Source organism: Antechinus flavipes, chromosome 4 (assembly GCF_016432865.1).
Source record: "Antechinus flavipes isolate AdamAnt ecotype Samford, QLD, Australia chromosome 4, AdamAnt_v2, whole genome shotgun sequence".
In the NCBI taxonomy this organism is placed as follows: Eukaryota; Metazoa; Chordata; class Mammalia; order Dasyuromorphia; family Dasyuridae; genus Antechinus; species Antechinus flavipes.
In genome coordinates, this window is record NC_067401.1 from 163,995,813 (window position 1) to 164,016,914 (window position 21,102).

The following is a 21,102-nucleotide window of genomic DNA, read 5'->3' on the forward strand; positions in this document are numbered from 1 at the left end:
CCAACCTCACTAAGCCTGAAAAATCTCAATTAAGTGCAGGTTGCTGTCTAGGTCTGATCAGGTCATACTATTATCAGACAAATAAAGCAAGCTCTGAGCTAAAAATGTGCTGATTGTCTCTTCCATCAAATCATCTCAACTTCTCTTCTAAAATTAAGATGGTATCAGTGAAGAAGGCTCCAGAGGGAGTACCTTGCATGAAACTGGTAAATAGATTTCATGCTTGTGGGTCGGTGTTGTTCATGTACTTGTTTTTTAATTAAGCCTCACCCTCTAAGTAGGACCAGGAAACCTGTGTCCAAGGAAGAAGACAGCAGATCCTGGAGAGCAGGGGCAAAACAGAAAGAAGATGGATGCCATTAAGTTTGCATCTCTCACATTTTGCAAGCAAGTGTTTTGCCATAGTTGTCAGTCCCAACGATTATCCAAGAGTTACCAAAAGGAAGAAAAAACATTCTAGAAATTGCTTCAAAGTAAAGAGAGAAGACAAAGGCAATTTTACTTTATCCTTCAAACAATGTGCTACGTTTGTACTTTTGCCAGTAGCATGTAACCTCTATGTATGAAAAACTGCAAGTTAGTCTTCATTCCAGAAAATAAAATGTAAAGGCTGGAGGAACACATCTACTCACCAGGTTAACAGGGGGACTGAAGATTTCTAGAGAAATGCTTCAGAGATGTAACAAAAAAAGGAAACAAATAATTCTCACTTTGTATCAAAACAGTGGAAGAATATAAAATCAAAATTAAAAAAAGAGTCAATGAACACTTGAACACATAAAACATATACAGTTCTTTACAGAGAAAGGAAAACTGAAGGAAGTTCCACAGAATAAGGAGATAGATCCACAGATGACCCAAAAGCCTCTCAAGAACTATCAATCTAATGGCTATTATCCACTTCTGGTTATTACTGAATACATGATAAGACTAGAAGAAATAGAAACAATATTCCTAAGGATTATTTAGTCCTACTTTAAAAAAAAAAGTTGGTGCAGTAGATAGAGCACCAGCCCTGAAGTCAGGAGCAACTGAGTTCAAATCTGGCCTCAGACACGTAACACTTCCTGGCTGTGTGACCCTGGGCAAGCCATTTAACCCCAATTGCCTCAGGAAAAAAAAAAAAAAAAAAAACTGATTTAAAGCACATAAGGATTTAAAGCACTAGAACATTCACTCTAGCAAAAGCAGAGAAGTCATAAGTTTCTTAGAGTATTCTAATAACTTTATCCTCCAAATGATGGCAGTAACAACAAAAGAAAATGCTATTCTGAAACTGTTCTTGACCAACAAGGAGAAACTGGTTGATGAACTAAAAGTAACAGGAATGTTAGAGATAAGTAATCATCTATCATAGTTTATGAAATTGAAGTGGTGAGAAGGAATCCAAATACTCCACAGCTAGTATATATTCCTCTTTTGAATAGCTCCTAACTGCCCAAATCTTTCATCCCTCAATGTCTATCAATTGCTCCTAATTCTGTCCTGTGATGCCAACAGAGTAAATCTAATCCTTTCTCTATGTGATTGTCCTCCAGGCCTTCAAATACTTGATCATAGCTCCAACATGCCCCCTAAAGGAGAAATCTTTGAAGAGATACAACTCCCTGCATCATTCACTCAGCCCCTAAAGTTGTTAGTTCTCTCATTTTTATTAAGTATTTCTATCTTGTTGATAAGCAATACACTCTAGATAGCTCTTAGCAATTTGTGTTAAATAAAATAAGAAGATACCTAGGGAATTAATTAAATAAAATATATATCATCATATAAATAATTTAATTAATTAAATGAAATCGATTAGGCACTTATAAAGTGCCTGGTACTGTGCTAAACTCTGAAGATACAAAGATAAAAGTGAAAATAGTCTATGCCCTGGAAAAACTTAATAGGGGAGACATGTACATATTTAAATATACACCTAACATGCATGAAATAAAGACCAGCAATATAAAACACAGACTGATTTCACATGCCTAAAGGTAGGACATGTTTGCCTATTTACCTTCAACAAATAATGCTGTAATGTCCTACCCAACTTGAGAGTGTTAGATGGAACTATAGAACAAAACACAAGGTTAGCAGAAACATTCCTTCACAGCCAAATGATGAAGGATAGCACTATTTCACATAAATATGAAGCTTTGGAGGAAGAAAGCTTGGGTTTGTTTTTTATAAAATACAGCCAACTCTGTTATAAAATAGGTTCTTTCTCAGAGGGTTTATTAATCAAGGAATTACTATCTTGCTTTCTCTTCCATTTAAGGATTACCAAAGTATTATGTCACTTTCTGGGAGAAAATCAGCCCAAACATCTTATTTTCCTCCTAAAGGTCCACTGACTCCTTTGCATGGCTTCCAGAATCTTTGAAGAGAATTAAAGCTACTTTCTTCACCAGTATCCAAAATTAAGAACCACAACTGTGAACAGGAAACTTAATGAAGAACTTTATCCCAATCTTCCTATAGAGAAACTGCTAAACCACCATTCCAATCCCAACTAAATTAATCTTAAAAGTCAGTTTTCTCAAAAAATAATCCCAGATCATCAAAAGCCAGAAAAATCCCAAAAATCTAGCCCAATTCATTTGGAATAAGCCAATTCTCTAATTTACAATCACAGATCTGGCAATAATTAAAGAGAGAATTAAGGATCTCCTAACCCCTTAAGAAAGGGTGTCAAATGTTCACTTTATATCTTACCTGGTTTGTACAAAATGAACAAGAATCTCCCAGAGTGTCTGTCGAGAACAAAATGTATCTTGTAACCTAGTGCCATCATCCAATTGCAACGCAATCCGAACCTATGGGAAAAGAGAGCATAAAATTAGATCCATAATTAACAAAAATGACAGCTTTTTTTTAATTCTCAAACCCTAAACCAAATAACCTAATTGCAAAGGTACAAAGAAGAAATGCTATCTGATGACCTTCCCTCAAAACATAATTTGGGATTTATATGAAACATTGGGGACAGAAAGTATTTTAGAGAAAAGTTTCTTCCTCTCTTTCAACTGATAACAGACACAGAAAAAATCACCAATCCAGGATCATCTAGATTTCAATTTCATGTTTTCAATTATGTTCCTACTTCAGAATGGGAACTGAGGAAAGAATGAAACTACTTTTATCCTAAGTCCTACTGACAAATCCCATAAAAGTGACCATTCAACTTGGCAAATAGGAAATGGAGAATAACACTCAAAGCTCCCAGAGTATTAAAAACAAATGATGAGATGGTCCCTGCTCATAATAAATTTCTACTCTACTAAGAGTTTAATTAATTTTTTTTGTTTTGGGGTTTTTTGTTTTTTGGGAGGTTTTCTGCTGAGTAATTGGCATTAAGTGACTCGCCCAGATTCACACAGCCAGGAAGTGTTAAGTGTCTGAAACCAGATTTAAACTCAGACCCTCCTGTCTTCAGGGCAGGTGCTCTATCCACTGCATCTAAGTGCTTAGGTGCCCCTAAGAGTTTAATTATTAACTATTAATTTAGAAGACACTAATTCAGCATTGTACTGTTAGAATTCTTACAAAGTGATAAGTCAGTTGCCTAATTTAGCATGGTACTTAGCAAATGCTCTAGCTCACTAATGTATTTAAGTACTCAATGGAGTTCATACTTTTGGGAGATTCACAAGTCAGTATTCAGTATGAGATCCCAAGTCAGAAACCCATAATCCCACTCTCAGATCCCTAAGAAGCTGACAGAGGCTCAGTCGGGAGTTCAGTTGAAAAGATTCAGAGTGGAGGAGTGTCAATTCAGAAGAAGCCACGAGTGGGAGTTGAGCTAGAGCCAGAAATTGCTTTGGAAGATTGAAAGCCACAAGTCGGAGTGAAGGCAGAGGCAGAAGCAAAGGACCAGCTGCAAGAGCTCTTGGAATCAAGGAAGGACAAAATAAACGTTTGGATTTTATCTGCTGGCTGTATTTGGACTGATTATTACTTTTAACTGAAACTAAGGCTGCCTCCAGAAAACCTCCCCAAGAAACCTACTCCCAGAGAGAACGATTATATTTTAGAAAAAGAAGAGAACACCACATTGTACAATAAATTTCTTTTCCCCAATGTTATGATCAATCTTATTCCAAGTTTTCAGATTCCCTTCTGGGATCAAAGCCTTGCTCAAACAAAACTCTCAAACTTTGAAATATCTCTTTCTCACACTGTTTAGAGGCTTCTATAGCATCAGGAATACAACTAACTTAAAAAATGCAAAAATTCCTCCCCCTGATATTTTCTTGACATCCTCCTATAATCCAGATATTTCTATAAAAATCTCTGAACAGGCCATTTTCGCTTCTAGAGCCTGCTTCTTCAGCCCTAGCCTAATTGCTGTATTCTGCATAGGGACCCTTTTCACTATCCCTTTCTACTCAACCTAACCCTCTTTTAATAATCCCAAGCTACATAATTTCATTTCTAATAGATCCCATATTTTAAAGCAGCATTTCTCAAATTGTGTTACATGAAATATAAAAAGAAGTGCCATGAGAATTTTCCTTAGCAATATTTTTCTTTCTAAATTAGTCATGAAATCACAGATGTATCAAAAATATTTACCATATACAGCAAGTTTGGAGTAGGAAAACAACCTTCATTTCCCCCTTACTGCCCCCAAACTTTTGGACATTTTTTATCCCTGAGGCATTTCACAGCACCAGTTCTCTTCAAACTAGCATTGTTGAGTTCTACTCATACAGCTCAAAGACCTAAATTCTTCTGTGAAATAGAAATGATAACTTAAATAAAAGTATTTGTTTTTACAAATAACAACACTGTTCAAACTAGTACTGACTTTTCTATCCAAATCAGCAAACTATTAACATCCTATCAACCTAATATCCTTAGTAGGAGAGACAAGAAATGGGAAAAATTGGGGGAAATATAGAGGTATTATCAAAATCCAGCTGGGAAGTACTGATACCTTGGACCTGTCTGCAGTAAGAAAAAGAAAAACTCATCAAAGAGAAGCTGTAAAAGAAACTTAATATCCAACTATACAAAGTTAAGAAGATACAAGTTAAATAAGACCTACAAGGGTTTAAGCAAGGAACAGGGAGGAAGAAGATGGGAGGATCAAGAGAAATAGAAGTACCAGCGGTAGAAATAGGCTAGGAAAAGGAATCAACCTAAGGCTAAGGTGATGAGTTCAATCTTTAAATACAATTTAATGGTGACAATGGGCTATTGAAAATGTCCTAGAATTAAGATACAAGATCTCAGATAAATGAGCAAGAGTAGAGAAACAAGATTTGGAAGTACTAAAATAATAACTGAAATAGGTGAAATTGATGAATTCTTGAAGGGAAAGAAATCACAAGGATAAGAAGAAATCCAAGAACTCAGCCCTGAAGAATAGCTGTAAGAAATAAGAAGACTAATCAAAAAAAGAAAGAACACTTAAGAAAATAGGAGAACCAGAAGAGTATAGTATTCCTTCCCTAAGTCTTTTCTTCCTTAAGTTTTTCCTAGACACAACCAGCAGAGGTAGTCACATAATCTAGTAAGGTAAAAAGCAGTTTAGTGTAAAAAATTGTCTCTTGATGAAACTTGCCACCTAGTAGAAGTCTCAGTGACTTCTGAGTGACATAAGCAAGAAACAATTGTGATGGCCATTTTTTCTGATATCCACAATTTTTCAAAACTCTCTAAAACAGAAATTATACATTAAAGATAAAGCAACTTTAGCTGTCTCCATGATCTAAAACACCCAGAACCCCAAAGAAAGTTTTAAAAAACTATAGACTGACCCTCACTTCACTCAGTACTTCTTAAAGATGATACAAGATAGGGATTTGCAAAAAAAAAACCCAGCCCCACACCTCCATTCCCCTCCCTTCTTCCCATCCCACAGGTCTATGGCTATGGAGATTTGCTCAGGGAATGACAGACAAAAGTATGTGGAAGCCCTTCAGAAGCAAAAGTCTGCTGAGGGACACAACCCCAAAGCACCAGCACAGTAGTTCTGCCAATGGTGAGGCAGATAACCCCTTAGCACTAGCACTGTATAACCATCATGTGCCAATGGAATTCCATAACAGCAGCACAGAGAAAGTAGAATAGGACAATAGGGCTGACTACCACAGAGGGAGTAAGGAGTAAAGCATTCCATTAAGAATGAGAGAAAAAAGCACAGCATCAAAAAAGACCATTTCTGATCATCCAAAAGACACCTAGTCCAGAGACCTAAGCTGGTGAATCGTGGTTTACACTGCATGGAAGGAAGCTAAAATACTTTGAGATCTAACCTCCAAGGAAACCATCATCAGAAAAGACAGGGTCAGAAAGTAAACAGGGAAATTGGAGGGGAGGGGGAAGAGATTTAAAATCTAAGGAAGTAGAAACATTGAACATAAGCAGATAAATCAACAAGTAAAATATCAACAATAAAATTAAATATGGCCTCCAGATCTAGTCAACAAGTTCAGGTATCTATAAATAAATACTGCAAAACAAAGAAAAATGATCCAAAATTTGATGTGTTAGAGGACTCTATGGAATGTTAGAACATGGAACAACAATATGTTCTTGTGTTTTGAAAAGAAAAATGAAAATTATGAAAGCAAAATTTGTGACTTGCACAACAAATATAGACAGAATAAAAGAAGTGAAATCTGCACAAATCTCACCAAAGGAACAAGAGAAAACAGATAGGGAATATAAATAAACATAAATGAAGGACAATCCAGAAGAGAAGAAACAAAAAAACTATGAAAAATATGCTAATTATTCAAGAAACATGAAAATAGGACATATAGACATAATCTAAGAATCATAGTCCTCCCAGAAAAACATAACAAAACAAAAAATTTTAACATCATAATGTAGAAAATAATAGATGAAAATTACCCAGAACTTCTGAACATAGAAAATGAAATACCAATTGAAAAAATTCACAGATCACTGTCAGGAAGTGTGGGGGGGAGGGGGAGCCATACACAGCCTCCACCCTCCCCCAAAAAACAAAGAAATTCCATGAAGGTAACAGTGAAGAGGTGGAACTGAGGCATTATGGACAGAATATGTGACACCCTGCCTACGATTAATCAGTGTTTTTTGGTGGAACTACAATTCAACATAAGAAAATGCACAAGAGGAGGAGAAAAAAGAAGGAGCATAATGAAAAATACATGATATGCCAGTCAAATCTAAAGCTAACAATGATCAAAAATTAATCCCTGTGGTCTCAGAAAGAAGAAAGCTTACAGATAAGAGGGTGAAAAGAAGACGATGAATTGAAAAGAGGGGAAAAAAGAAATCGGCCTTGCTTTGATGGTGAAAGAAGGTTATATTAATGAATATTCCTATGGGTAAAATGAAATGTTCTATGAAGGGAGATGAGGACACCTGAAATAATGGGCCTTATTCTAGGAGTGAGGTAAAATGGAAAAGGGGAATTCATGTAAATTCTAGATAGAAGTAGCAAGAACTACTGAGGGAATCTGAAAGCCTCGAATAGGTGCTTTGGAAATTCTATGGAATACAGAGAAAAGAGAAAGAATAGCCAATTATAGGGTTTATGAGTCAAAGAATGAAGGTCTAAAATAGACAGAGAGAATGGGTAATGAAAAGAGTGGGAGAAATTTTTTTTTTTTGTAAAGGGCAGGAAAAAAAAAGAAATTTTAAGTGAACAGAACTAGTTGAAGGGCAGGAAATGAGGGGTTAATCTACTTGACTAAGAGGAAAAAACAGGGGAGGGAAGAATTTCCAGATAGAATCAGGAAAGAAAAGGAAATATTAAACTCCAAAAGGAAAGAGGTAACAAACGAGAGAGGATCAAATTTAAAGGAAAATAGCCAGTGGGAATAGAGCCATCTTTAAAAAAAAAAAAAATTAAGATAAAGTAACTGAAGGAGCATAGTATATAGCAAAGAGGAGGAAGAAAAATTTACTTTAAAAAAAAACACAAATATTAGCTCTCACAACTTTAAATGTAAATGGATTAAACAAGCTAATAAAACAAAAAAGAGCAACAGACTAGATTAAAAAACAAGATCCTACAAGTAGTTGTTTACAAGAAAAAACAAGACAAACACAAAATTAAACTGAGAGGATATGCCTGGAACATATAAGCACTACAAAATATTAGCTATTATTAAATAACTAGGGAAATATTCAGTGCTCATGGCTAGGTCATGACAATATAATAAAAAATTACAATAGTACAAAAATTAATTTATATTTTTAAAGTTATGTCAATCAAATAAGCACCAAGGGAAGACTTTATAGAACTTGACAAAATAATAACAAAATTCAAGTGGAAAAACATAAGATCTAGAATATTAAGGGAAACAATGATAAGAAGTAAAGATGAAGGTGGATTAGTCCTTCCAGACTTCAAACTATATCAAGAAGTAGCAATCTTCAAAACCATTTGATATTGGTTAAAAAAAAATAGATCAATGAAAGTTTCAACAAGGGATGTTCAAAAATAATAGAACTCAATAATCCAGTGTTCAATAAAAAGAAAAAAACAAGTTATCCTAGTGAAAAAAGCCTTTTTTAATAAAAGCTACTGGGAAAAATGGAAAGCAGCCTGACAGAAATTAGGCTTAGACTAACACCTTACACCATATTCTATGGATATTTGAGTAAATGGATATACAACCTTAATATTAAAGATCTTACTACAAATAAAATTAGAACCTATAATCTTAACCACATGATTGAAAGAAGCAATTATAAAAGATAAAATAATTTAGATTACTTTAAATTGAAAAGCTTCTGCACATTCAAAATTAATGTACTTCAAAGAAGGGAAGTGGTCAAATAGGGAAAAAAAACCAAATTTCTCTGACAAAGATTTGGTACATATACACACACACACACACACACACACACACACATATATATACATACACACACATACACTTAACACATAAACACTTAATAAATACAAATAAAAATTAAGTCATTACCCAATAGACAAATGACCAAAGGATTTCAACAAACAGTTCTCAAAAGAAAAATTTCCAGGTATGTACAATCAGATGGAAAAAATGCTCTAAATCTTTAATAATAAGAGAAATATAAATCAAAATAACCCTACAAAGGTTTCATTTCACATCCTGCAAATTGGCAAAAATGATTTAAAAAATGGAAAGTCAATATTGGATGGTTGTAGAATAATCACATTAATACACTATTGGTAGAACTGTGAAATATTTTAAGGTTTTAGAAAGCAATTTAAAATTATGCAAATAAAATTACTAAAAAAATTACTATTCCCTTTGAACCAGAGATTCTATTATTGGGCTTATGCTCCAAGGAAGCCATTGTTATAAAGAAAGTCCCCACATAATCCAAAATATGTCTAGCAGCATTATGTGGTAGCTAACAATTTGGGAACTAAAGAAATTGTGATATATAAATGTAATGGAATAGTGCTGTAGTGGAACTGTACTGTAAAAAACATTGCATGTGAGAGATTACATGAACTGATGCTGAGTGAAATGAGCAGGACCAGGAGATCATTATATAGTCAATAACAATACTATATGATGATCAATTCTGATGGATGTGGCCATCTTCAATAATGAGATGAACCAAATTAGTTCCAATAGAGCAGTAATGAACTGAACCAACTATACCCAGTGAAACAGCTCTGGGAGATGACTATGAACCACTACATAGAATTCCCAATCCCTCTATTTTTTGTCCACCTGCATTTTTGATTTCCTTCACAGGCTAATTGTACACTATTTCAAAGACTGATTCTTTTTGTGCAGCAAAATAACTGTTAGGACATGTATACTTATACTATATTTAATTTATACTTCAACATATTTAACATGTATTGGTCAACCTGCCATCTGGAGGAGGGGGTGGGGGGAAGGAGAAAAACTAGAACAAAAGGTTTGGTAATTGTAAAATTACCCAATGCTGTAAAATAAAAAGCTATTAAAAAAAACATTGCATGTGATGAATATTGAAAGCATGGAAAGATCTATATGAAGTGATACAGAATGAAGTAAGCTAAACCAAGAAAATAATATAAACAGTAACTATAACAATATATATAACAAAAATTATAAAGATCAAGCAGGATTCAAAAAAATACTTTGAACCCACTCTTTTAAGGTGAGAAGTCCACAGGTGCTATACATTATACATGTTTTCATATTTTTTCACTATATTGATCAATCAGAATGATTTTTTTCCCTCTCTACAAAATATCAGATAGCTCTCTGGGAGAAGAGGGGAGTGGGAGAAGGGGAGGGTACTTGAGATAGCTAAGAAACAGAATAGATCAATAAGAACTTGGGATTTTTTAAGTTTTAAAATAAAAAGAAAAGCTTTAGCTTTTCACAAAGAAAACACAATAAAAACAAAAAAGTGTTAAAAAAAAAAAAAAAAAAAGCATTAAGGACCAGTGTAATGTTTAGTGGGTAGAGAATCACTATAAAGTGATGATAGTATTGTTCATTCTGCAAGTATTTATTGAGTCCCTACTGCAAGCCAGGCATTATCAGGTGCTGTGGAAAATACAAAAAAAAAGCTATGATTCTTATGCTCCTACAATTCATGATCTATTAGGAGAGATAAAATGTATAAAAACCACTGTTGTAGAAGATGTTATCTGAAGGTTCAATATGAAAGTTATAAAGTATTATGCTAAGTTAGTGGAGAAAGAGATATCATGAAAAGTTATGTTATATGTACCATCTTTCTCATTTCCTTTACTTGGCCCTCTACCTTCCTTTCTCTTCTCCCCATTAAGGAATTAAAATACCAGACAGCCAAGTAGAAATAGTATGAAAAATAGTTCTACTCCAAAATTCTAAAAGTAGATTTCTATTATACCAACAAAGTTATCTCCTCTATAAGAATTCAGTATTTTTTTTACATTGAAGCATAATCCTAAAGCAAGCCTTTTGACAATACAAGTATATCATGGTTCTGGAGTGTAGCATTTGACAGGTATATATCCAAGCATCAAAAATTTTGAAACCAAATGGGTTCATACTAAATTTTGTCCAAGATATCACATTAGCCCTAAATAATGTTTTATTTTTCCCTTAAAATGGAAAGACACTAATAGCAAAAGCCAATGAGGATCTGACAAAGCAATCCAAAAATCCAATAATATTCTTGCAGAATTATGCAGAAATATCCCAAAAATAACTCCTATGCGAGGTTTCTGGTTTGGAAGAAAATATGCCTCTCTTATTCTTTTTGACAGTCATGGAGAGGAAGGCAGGTGACTCATTTATTTACAAATATAAGAATAAATAGTGGAAAGCTTAGCCATTTCTCCCCTGCCAGTGGAAGAAACCAACTACTTGGAATTAACAAAGATGCCACTTTTGATGATCCTCTCTAACCCAGAGACCATGCCTCCAATTACAAGAGAGAGTCACTGAAGCAAAAGGAAGAATATGATAACCCAAATCAGAGAAGGCAAGTAAAAAAACAGGTCTTAACAATAAGTGTGTAGCTAGATTTTTGTGAGGATGAAAAGACTCAAAGACTGAAAATGTACTTCTTTACACACACACACACACACACACACACCCCACAAGACTACAGAGAGGGGGAAATTTCTGTAGTAAATAAATGACATGTTGGAATAAAATTCCAACATATCACATCCCTGACTTCTACAATATACTGGCTTTTCCTTTGTGAGCCCTAATGAAATTTTATTAAAAGTTCTGGAGTGTAGTAAAAAAGAACACTGAACTAACAATCCAGAGAGGAGATTCTATCCCAGGTTCTGCCAATAGTATGGCTTTATGCAAGTCATTTAACTGCACATACTATTCTACCTCCTATCTCCCCACTTTTGAACAAGCTATCTCCCATGTTCAGTGTTGTCCCTCATTTCCACCTTTAAAAAGTATCTATCTTTATCCTTTCATATTTCACTTCTCATTAGATAACTCTCTTTAAGGAAAGGGACTGTCTTTGTCCTCTTTTTATAGTCTCAGTGCTTAGCATAATACTTAGCATATAATAACGTGTTTTAAAAAGAAATTTGACTGACTGACCTATATGAAGACTTTCCTGGTCCTCCCCACTGTTATGTAATCTCTCTACCACCCCAAAATTACTTTGAAATTACTTTGTGTAGTATTGAATCTAACAAGTATTTCAACATATTTAACATGTATTGGACTACCTGCCAACTAGGGGAAGGGGTAGGGGGGAAGGAGGGGAAATTTTGCAACAAAAGGTTATGCAAGGGTCAATGTTGGAAAAATTACCCATGCATATGCTTTATAAATAAAAAGCTTTAATAAAAAAATTTTTTTAAAAATTACTTTATGTTCATTGTGTTTTCACCTGGTAAAACATAAGCTCTTTGAGGGCAAGAACTACTTTATTTTTGTATGTTCAGTACCTAACACTGGACCCAATACATACCAGTTACTCAATAAAAGCTTGTTGAATTTAACTGAATTAAGTTCTCTGGGGACACATTTTCAACATCTGTAAAAGGAGGGAAAGGGGCCAGATGATCTAAGAGGTTACTTGCAGTTATAATTTTTATGATCCTATGACCAGAGAGTTAAAAGAATTGACCAAAAAAAAAAAAATACAATAAGCATAACTAGAACATTTCATACCTCATACTCCAAATACCAAAAAAAAAAAAAAAAAAAAAAAAAAAAAAAACACACATTTCATATTTTCTGAATTTCTATTTCTTCCCCAATCAGAACATTTACTTAGCCCTGTCCCCAAAAGAAAAAAACTTTCTCTTATTAGTCTTCTATGTAAATTAAGGAACTTCTAACAACAACAAAGTTTTCCTCAGGACTCCACATCTAGGAAACAAAAGATGAACTAAACAGCCTGACTTCAACCTACCTAAAACTACTGTCATCACTATCTACCACACCATATCACTCTTCTTCTCAGCATGCTTTTGGGGAAGCTATCTACAATAGAGCTGCCTCTTCTCCTCTCACTTGCTACTAAAACCTCTGCAATCTGGCTTTTGACTGCATTATTTATCTGAAACTGATCTCTCCCAAGTTATCAACAATCTCTCTATGACCAAAACTTTTCTCAGCCTTCCTCTTTCTTGACTTCTCTATATATCTGACACTGCTGGTCATTTTCTCTTCCACAGGGATGCTCACTCTTCTCTGGATTGTCATGACATTGTTTTCTCCTGGTATTCCTGCCTATTTGGTTGCTCCTTTTCTCCTGTCCCCCTCCTCCTTACTTAAGAGAGACTCCCAAGGCTCTATCCTAAACTCTCTTCTTTTTTTTCCCTTTACACTACCTCAACCTCACCAGCTCCCATGGATTGAATTTTCTTTTCTATGCAGATGACTCACAGATCTACACATCTAGTTCCAGTCTCTTTCCTTCCATTCTAGTCCAGCTGGTATTACCAACTGCCTTTTGGTCATCTTGAACTCAATGTTACACAGATATCTCCAACTCAACATGCTCTTCACCCCTAAACTTCTCCTCACATTAACTTTCCTATTACTGTTGAGTGCAACATGATCCTTTCAAGCACACAGGATGAAAACTTCATTGTCACACTTTATTCCTCACTCACATTCATTGTACATTACCCAATCCATTGTCAAATCTTGTTTGATCTACTTTCACAGCATTTCTCACAGATATCCCCTTCTCTCTATGCATATAGTCATCATTCAGGCTTAAACCCTTATCACCTCATGCCTGGACACCTTCCATGGCCTTCTGAAGGATTTCCCTGTCTCAAGTCTCTTCCCATAACATATTCCATACTCAGTTGCTGAAGTGACTTTTCTTAAGTGAAGACCTTTTGGAATCTTTATAAACTGTTGAGTCATTAGAATTGATAGAGACAAGAATTATCTAATTTAGCATGGTTCAGTATCACTGATCTGATCTTACAAGGAGATGTTTTGGGCCAGAACCTGAAACAAAGTACTAAGTAGAACTAATTGATACAATGCTTGTGTTCACACCAGTACTCATTGGAGTTCACAAGTGTGGGAGATTCACAAAGTAAACTTTGTAACTTTGTGAATTCACACCTCCCTTAAATGTACCTCCAGAAGGAGGAGTCAACCTTTGGGAGATCATATATAAAGAGGCTCTTAGCTTTGGGTTAGTTAGTTACTTCGGGTTAGAGAGAGTTACTTTGGAACATTGACTGGGGTCCGAGAGGAGCACTCTGGGAGGAAGCCCACAAACCCTCTCTCCGAGGCAAGAGAGATTCATTCCATTTTCCACTTGGCTGGCTGGAGGCTGAAGAAAGCAGAGGCAGAAGCAAAGGACAATCTGCAAGAGCTTTTGGAACCAAGCAGAGAGATAGGCCTCAACTAATCGGGCTATTTTGGAAGGAGAAAATAAACGTTTGCATTTTTACCAGTTGGCTGCATTTTGGGTGATTATTACTCTTAACCAAAACTAAGGCTGCCTCCAGAAAACCTCCCTGAGAAACCTTCTCTCAGAGAGAACCTTTATATTATTTTAAAAGAAGAAAATCACCACAAACACCTAACCAAGAATCCCCCAATACAACATAAATCCCAATGTTTACTACTTCCAGGACCAAATATAAACTCTTCCATTCAACATTTAAATTTCTTCTTAATTTTATTCACACATACACACACGCGCGCATGCGCGCACACACATACACACACACACACACACACATACGCACGCAACTCTTCTATGCTCTAGATACACCAAACTCCTTGTTTTTCCATCTACCATCCCCCTGCCTTTGCACCAACTGTCCTCCATGAAAAATTTTCCCTCCTCACTTTTACTTCTTAAGTCTCTTAAGATTTCCTTCTTTAAATATCATTTCCTCAGGAAATCTTTCCCCATCTCTTCATCAGCTAGAACCTTCAGTTCTGAGGTTACCTTCAGTCTACACTGCATATATCTTGCATACATCTAGTTATTTACACATTGTTTCCCCAATTAGAATGTGAGTTCCTTGAAGGCAGGAACTAAATTTAACATTTCTTTTTTATTCCCAGTGCTTAGCAATCTGTCTGGTATATAGTAGAATTTAATAAATACTTTCTGATTGAAAAACAAAAAAGGAGTGGGAGGGGAAAGAAAGTAATTCCAGTCCCTCCAGAAATACACATACCGTATTTTCAGGTCCCTCCCGACTACGGGAGACTGGCACCATCTCCAGCTTGGCATTGTTAGGAAGATTGGCAAATCTCCACTGCAGGGAAAGATCAAGCACATTCCTCTGAAACCTGAAAAACAAACCAAAGTCCTCACCACAAGCTGATAGCACATTACCCTGAAGCCACCTGCCACACCCAACCCCAGTTAAATCCTCCAATAACAAGGTAAAAAGACTAGCAGTTTATCTGCCTGGAGAATCCCACAACTACTGACATTTTCAAATTAGACTAAAAGTTAAAAAACTGAAAGTTTAAGACAGTCAAAAGCTAAAGTTGTCAAAGTACAAGACAGCCAGACAGAAAGACAAAATCAGCTTTGAAAATCCTCCAAATGTGATGGTCTTAACATGTCAATGAGGCTTAAAAGGAAAAAGGATTATTTCCCAAGGTTTTGAAATTATTTTAGGCATTGTGAACGACCAGGGCAAAGGCCAAAGGATATTATCTTCATTCTCATCAACAAATTATATCTATCATGATTGCTAGTCTTGGATATGGGGGGAGGAAAGGAAGAGAGTAGGAGGGAGATGATCAATTGAAAATCAAATTATCCCAGTACATCATTTTACCTACTATATTCTCTGAAATTTGGTTAACTGGTAAACACAAAACTTTCTTCACCAACTGAAAAAGGACAAAAGATCAGATTAAAAATTTGACTAGAAATTCAGTTAACAAAAGTTCTAGTCTCAGAGCCCAAACTAATTTCACTCATCATCCTGAACAAGTTACTTATTATCTCTATGTCTCTTAGCTTTGCAAAAATTAATTACTATAGATATGTAATATCTATATATATTATAAATATATATCTATAGATACTATAGATATAGATACATATCTGTATATACTATAGATATATATACTATATAGATATATAGCTATATAATTTAATGATCATTAAAACCTTCCACCAGACTAAAGAAGCTGCCAGTCTGGATCAGCAACTAACAGAACATAGCATAGGTTTGGAAATATCCTGATTCTCATGCAAAGTATGGAATCAGAGAACCCAAGAGTTGAATGGGATAAGGTTTCTCAGAAGTAAATGAGGGAAATTAAGACACCAAGGTCTAAGTAATTAGATGAAATATCAGAGTCCAGGAGGGGAAAGCAGATCACAGAATCATAAAGGACACTGGCAGATCTCAGAAATAGGAAACCAAAACTTCCACTAATCTTTATTAGTGAACCCTCCTTCCCAATTACAATTTTGGGATGCATGATCTATCACTATTATACCTATTTTACAAATAGGGAAACAGGGATGAGAAAAGCCAAATAAACTTTGGGCCACACAATGGTAAAACTAGGATTACAGTAAACAAAGAAGTTTCTGACTTTCAGTTCAGATCAAATATGGATTCAAAACAAAATATATCCTTATCGATACAGAATGAAGAAAAAAGAATAAAAAAGAACCATTGGAAAGGGAAGGAAACAGAGGAAGAAACAAAGAAAAAGTAAATTTCAGAAGTCATGATAAGAAAACAATTCTCCCAGTTACCCCTAATTTATCCTTCTTAAAAATACAAGAAATTAGACTAGAGTGGGAGATAGAATGAGAAAGAAAATAACTTTCCTTCCACTTACCTCACTCCAATCCCCATAAAACTTTTAAGAGTAAGGATTTTTTTAGTCCTAGTTGTAGAGGGCTACAAATAGTGAGGGAACTCAGGGTAAGGTATAAGACCCCTCAGCCCAGAGGGAACCTGCTGACAATATCTGGTTTGGCTCCCCATCCCCCTTTGGTGTTCTCACCCTTCCTGAGAAGTCAAGGAGGATGTGCTTCCACTTGAAGCAAGGGATACTTACAGTAAAGAGAGATATTTACATAATAATAGCAGGGTGCTTATAGTTAGCACTTACTCAATGTGATTGATGAGATAATGGTTCTCTAGTTCCAACATACTTAGTGTGCTGTAATGATGTAATCATACTGAGGTATTTAAGGGCTGAGATGATTGGAAATAGAGACACTCCATCTTTGACCATCCTCATGGGTATCTTGCCTACTTCACTCTTTCCCTAACACCAAGGCTGGTCCTGAGATCCTCCAGAGAGCTAGTCCTGATGGTATATTTTAGCACCCCAATTTGGAGGCTCGAGAAAGCATACTACATTCTGGCGCCTGAACAGGGACCTCCAGATGGACACTACACCTAGTAATGTCCCAATTCTAAGAAAGTACAGTATATCCAAAAAATATTATTGTGTCTCACCCCTGATATGTAAAGAAGACTGTGTGAATCACCCAGAAATAAAACAAAACATAAATTACTATTCTCAAGTGTCAAACTGAATTCTATTTTGAGAATATCCATAAAAGCATAAAAAGTTTAAAAAATGAGAACTCTGAGAGGGAAAAAATTTAAAGGCCAGAGAGGGAATCTGTATGAAATTTGAAAATGTGCAAAGTGGCCAGTACTGAAAACAACCAATGATTTTTCTGAATCATTAACAACTAATGCAAGAAAGTTAAAGAAGACTGGGAAATCAGTAAACATCAGATCAATCTTTAAAGCTGGCTCAAAAAATAACTTTGGAAATTGAAATATAGTAAGTTAGATTTCTAGTGCAAAAGTAGAACAGATAGTGAGAAATTCAAAAAGAGGTTAAGAGATGTGTGAGAAGTATTTGAGGTTGGAAAAAAAAAGTGACACAAAAAAATGCCACACTAAATGTTTTTCTATCAATTATGGCATTTTAAAAAATAATAAACATAACTACTTAGGGGGATGAAAGCAAAAAAACAACCTAAACTATCATATTGTCAACGGGAAACACACTCAAGAAATTAATTTCATTTGGCTCCAGACACTCTATGACATAAGCCAAAAACCAGTTATAAGCATACAAAGGGAAATGGCAAATTTTTCTATAGCTGGATCTTCAGATATGACTTAACATGTTCATTAATACACTGTCAAAAAGAATAGACATACCAACACATATAACAATTAAATTATAGCAATAAATTAATTAGATATCCCAATGTGTGACAAGACAAAAATCTTATCAATGGACATTATAACAATTAGAGATTGTTGAAAAGAGAGATTTAAGTTGGAATCCTATAATTAGCTAATATAAAATATAGCTATTTTCTTAAAGAAATAGAGACTACAGGTTAGATTACTGTCACGGTGTACGGATGCAATCAAGAAGCATATTCTAGTGGAAACATTCCTAGATGATTAGAACTAGGAACACTAAGCTCAGTAATATAACCTTGACAGTTAGCACCTTTGTTTTTTCATCTGTAAAGTAGGTATTATGCCACTTATCTATCTCACATATTTATTAGATTATTTGCCTCAAAGATATTATTTTCACATAGTTACTTCCTCCATAGAAAGTGAAACCATTCTATCCCTTAGCAAATGATATGTGATCAAGAAGTTATCATCTAATCAGCAATCTTCTAATGAGGTGCCTCTCAAACTTAGCTAAACTAAGCTTCTGAACAATAGTTATAGTCTTTTGAAAAAATTTATGTTTATGTTGTGAAACAAAATTGAGGAAAAAGATGTAAAAATATCTTTAAAGTTTTATTTTTCTTCATTATAACTAAAGTAAATATAAATATATAAAATAAAAATAAAATTCTAACAGATTATGGGATATATTGTTTTTCTTTCCAGTCTTCTATGTTCTTAATTCTCAAAATCCTAAGCAATAGCTGATAAAAAACATACTTAAAGACTCAGTGACGTTAGTGTGAGTCTGCCTTCTTCAATGAAGACTACAACCTCCCTATACATCTTAGCAGAAAATCTTCATGACTATCTATAATTTTAAAAGACAGGTATTTTGGAATGGTGGATAAATGAGAAAGAATCAAAATGGGTTCAAAACCTGATCCTAATACATATAAATTGTATAATTATAGGCAAATTACTTAATCTGTAAATACTCCAGATTATTCTCTAAGTTATAAGTTTAAAAAAGAGTTACTAAATTGCCCCTCTTTATAGGTATAACAAGTTTCCACACTAGGAACTCTCTAAATTGAAGAAATTATGAGTTCAGGTCTCAATATAACTGAAAAAAACATTATCACACAGTAACCAAATCCCTGATGAGGAATCTTTCCAAAAGTAAAATTCTTCTTATGTCAGATATATGCCATTTATTTGGTCTGTACTTAAGGATTTCCAGCTTAGTGGGACTAGCCTGAGGTCATATTCCATTGGCTCAGCTTTCAAGAGCCTAAGATCAATACCACAACATAATGAAATAATGGGGTAGAATCAGTGGGAGAAAATATACTATGAGAATAATCACCTAAAAACCTAAAAGGTTTTCTAACTAAACTTGAGCCTTTGTGCTTTTCAAATTTAAGGGCAGGGTGTCCGTCATCCATATTCTAGAGATCTGGGTATATGTATTGGTCCTAGTAGCAGAGTCCTAGACTGAAAAAGATAACGATATAAAATCTGACTCACTTCAGATCGTATTCACTTGGATTGAAGTTCTGTCGCCGACAGGTGTCCTCCAAAACCTGCCAAAAAATGAAAGGGGATAAAATTACTGTCTAAAGCAAGCAATTTAGTTATCAGAAATAAATACTATTAAATAGCTATGAATTGCAGGAACTCGAAGTAACCACAGAAATCACATAATCCAATCCTATTTTACAGATAGAAAAAATGCAGCTAAAATAAAAGTAACTAAAACTAACACAATGATTTGTCAATTGACATGGGACTAGAACCCAGATTTCCTAACTCCTCCTCCAGCATACTTCCTACCAAGTCACACTATGCTACTCTACAAATCCTAGATTTAACTGTTATAGAAAAAACAGCTTCATATCCCACCCTCTATCTAATCATCTGGGAAATGCATGTGTCTTTGGAGTAACAAGGGTGATCTGATGAAAACACATAAGTAATTTATCAAAAATCCAGTCCTACAGCTACAGGGGAAGAAGGGGAGGAAATAATTCGAGTTTATGCTCTCTTAAAAGGGAAGGATGGAGGAGGAGAGAGGGGTCAATAATCTCAATTGCAAATACAAACTATCAGAACATCAAATGAGGCCAATGATTGGACTCCAAAGGTTCAAGTGAGAGACAGGTGGCTGTGCAGGCCTTAGACCAGATCTATGGGCTTTGCTCAAAGACATCACTATGCCAGAATTGGAATTCATCCCTAACCACCTCCTGGATGGAGAGGGAAGGGTGCTGCGGGAGATGCCCCGGAACAGCCTCTCACTTCTCCACCTCACGACGTACAATTCTTCACCACCTCCTCAACCCACGTTTCGAGAGAGTTCCTTAGAGCCCCTCCCCTTCCCCAGAGCCCGCAGAAAAGGTCCGCCTCAACGCAAGACCTTTCGAGGCCTCGCCCTATTGGTCACCCGAAGCCCCGCCCCTCTCGGACACGCCCCCGGGACATCCTACCCTATCCTATCCTATCCTATCCTACCCTACCTCTACCCTACCCCCACCTTACCCTTACCCTCCCCTCCCCTCCAAAAGTAAACCGCAAGAGCCCGGGCCTCAGTCCGCCCGCCGCATCTTAAGACTCCGAAAGGCAGCCATCAGCCTCTTCTTCTCGCCTGCCGCACCTGCAGTAACGCGGTGCTCGGCGTCACCTTCACCGTGAGACGCCTCCCGTTCGGGGTCAGAACCGACACCGCGGGGCCCCCGCTGCCGCCCGGGGCCGCCATCTTCCGATCACGTGACCGCCCCCCTCCCCGCCGGCTCTTATTCAAATAACTTTATTGGCAAAAAGGCCCGGAAGAACATCTACAACTCCGGAGGGGGTGGAGCCTTTAACGACTTCCGCTGCTGGGCCGATACCAGACGGAAGCCTACTCTGCCCCGTTGCCCTTCACTACTGACATATCCTCTCCAGAGATCTGCCCTACCAGGTGGTCAACCCTAGTCCTTAACTTTAGAGCCAAGTCTACGCCGCAATAAGATTGAATAATGTGTATATATAAACGCTTTCACATTTGCAAAGCGCTTTATAAGTATCTC

General features: G+C 35.9%; 1 protein-coding gene across 1 annotated transcript in view; it reads right to left on the reverse strand.

Annotated features, from left to right (window-relative positions):
* The window catches only part of ASPSCR1 (ASPSCR1 tether for SLC2A4, UBX domain containing), a 155,233-nt gene extending 134,429 nt beyond the window's left edge, over positions 1-20,804 (reverse strand). Inside the window, exons 1-4 of the mRNA XM_051995329.1 lie at positions 20,688-20,804; positions 19,562-19,617; positions 15,068-15,182; positions 2,704-2,804 (exon numbers count right to left, since the gene is read on the reverse strand). Of these exons, the coding sequence (XP_051851289.1) occupies positions 2,704-2,804; positions 15,068-15,182; positions 19,562-19,617; positions 20,688-20,789 (374 nt within the window). The 5' untranslated portion in view covers positions 20,790-20,804. The remainder of the gene's footprint in view (positions 1-2,703; positions 2,805-15,067; positions 15,183-19,561; positions 19,618-20,687) is intronic.
* Between the last annotated feature and the right edge of the window lie 298 nt (positions 20,805-21,102).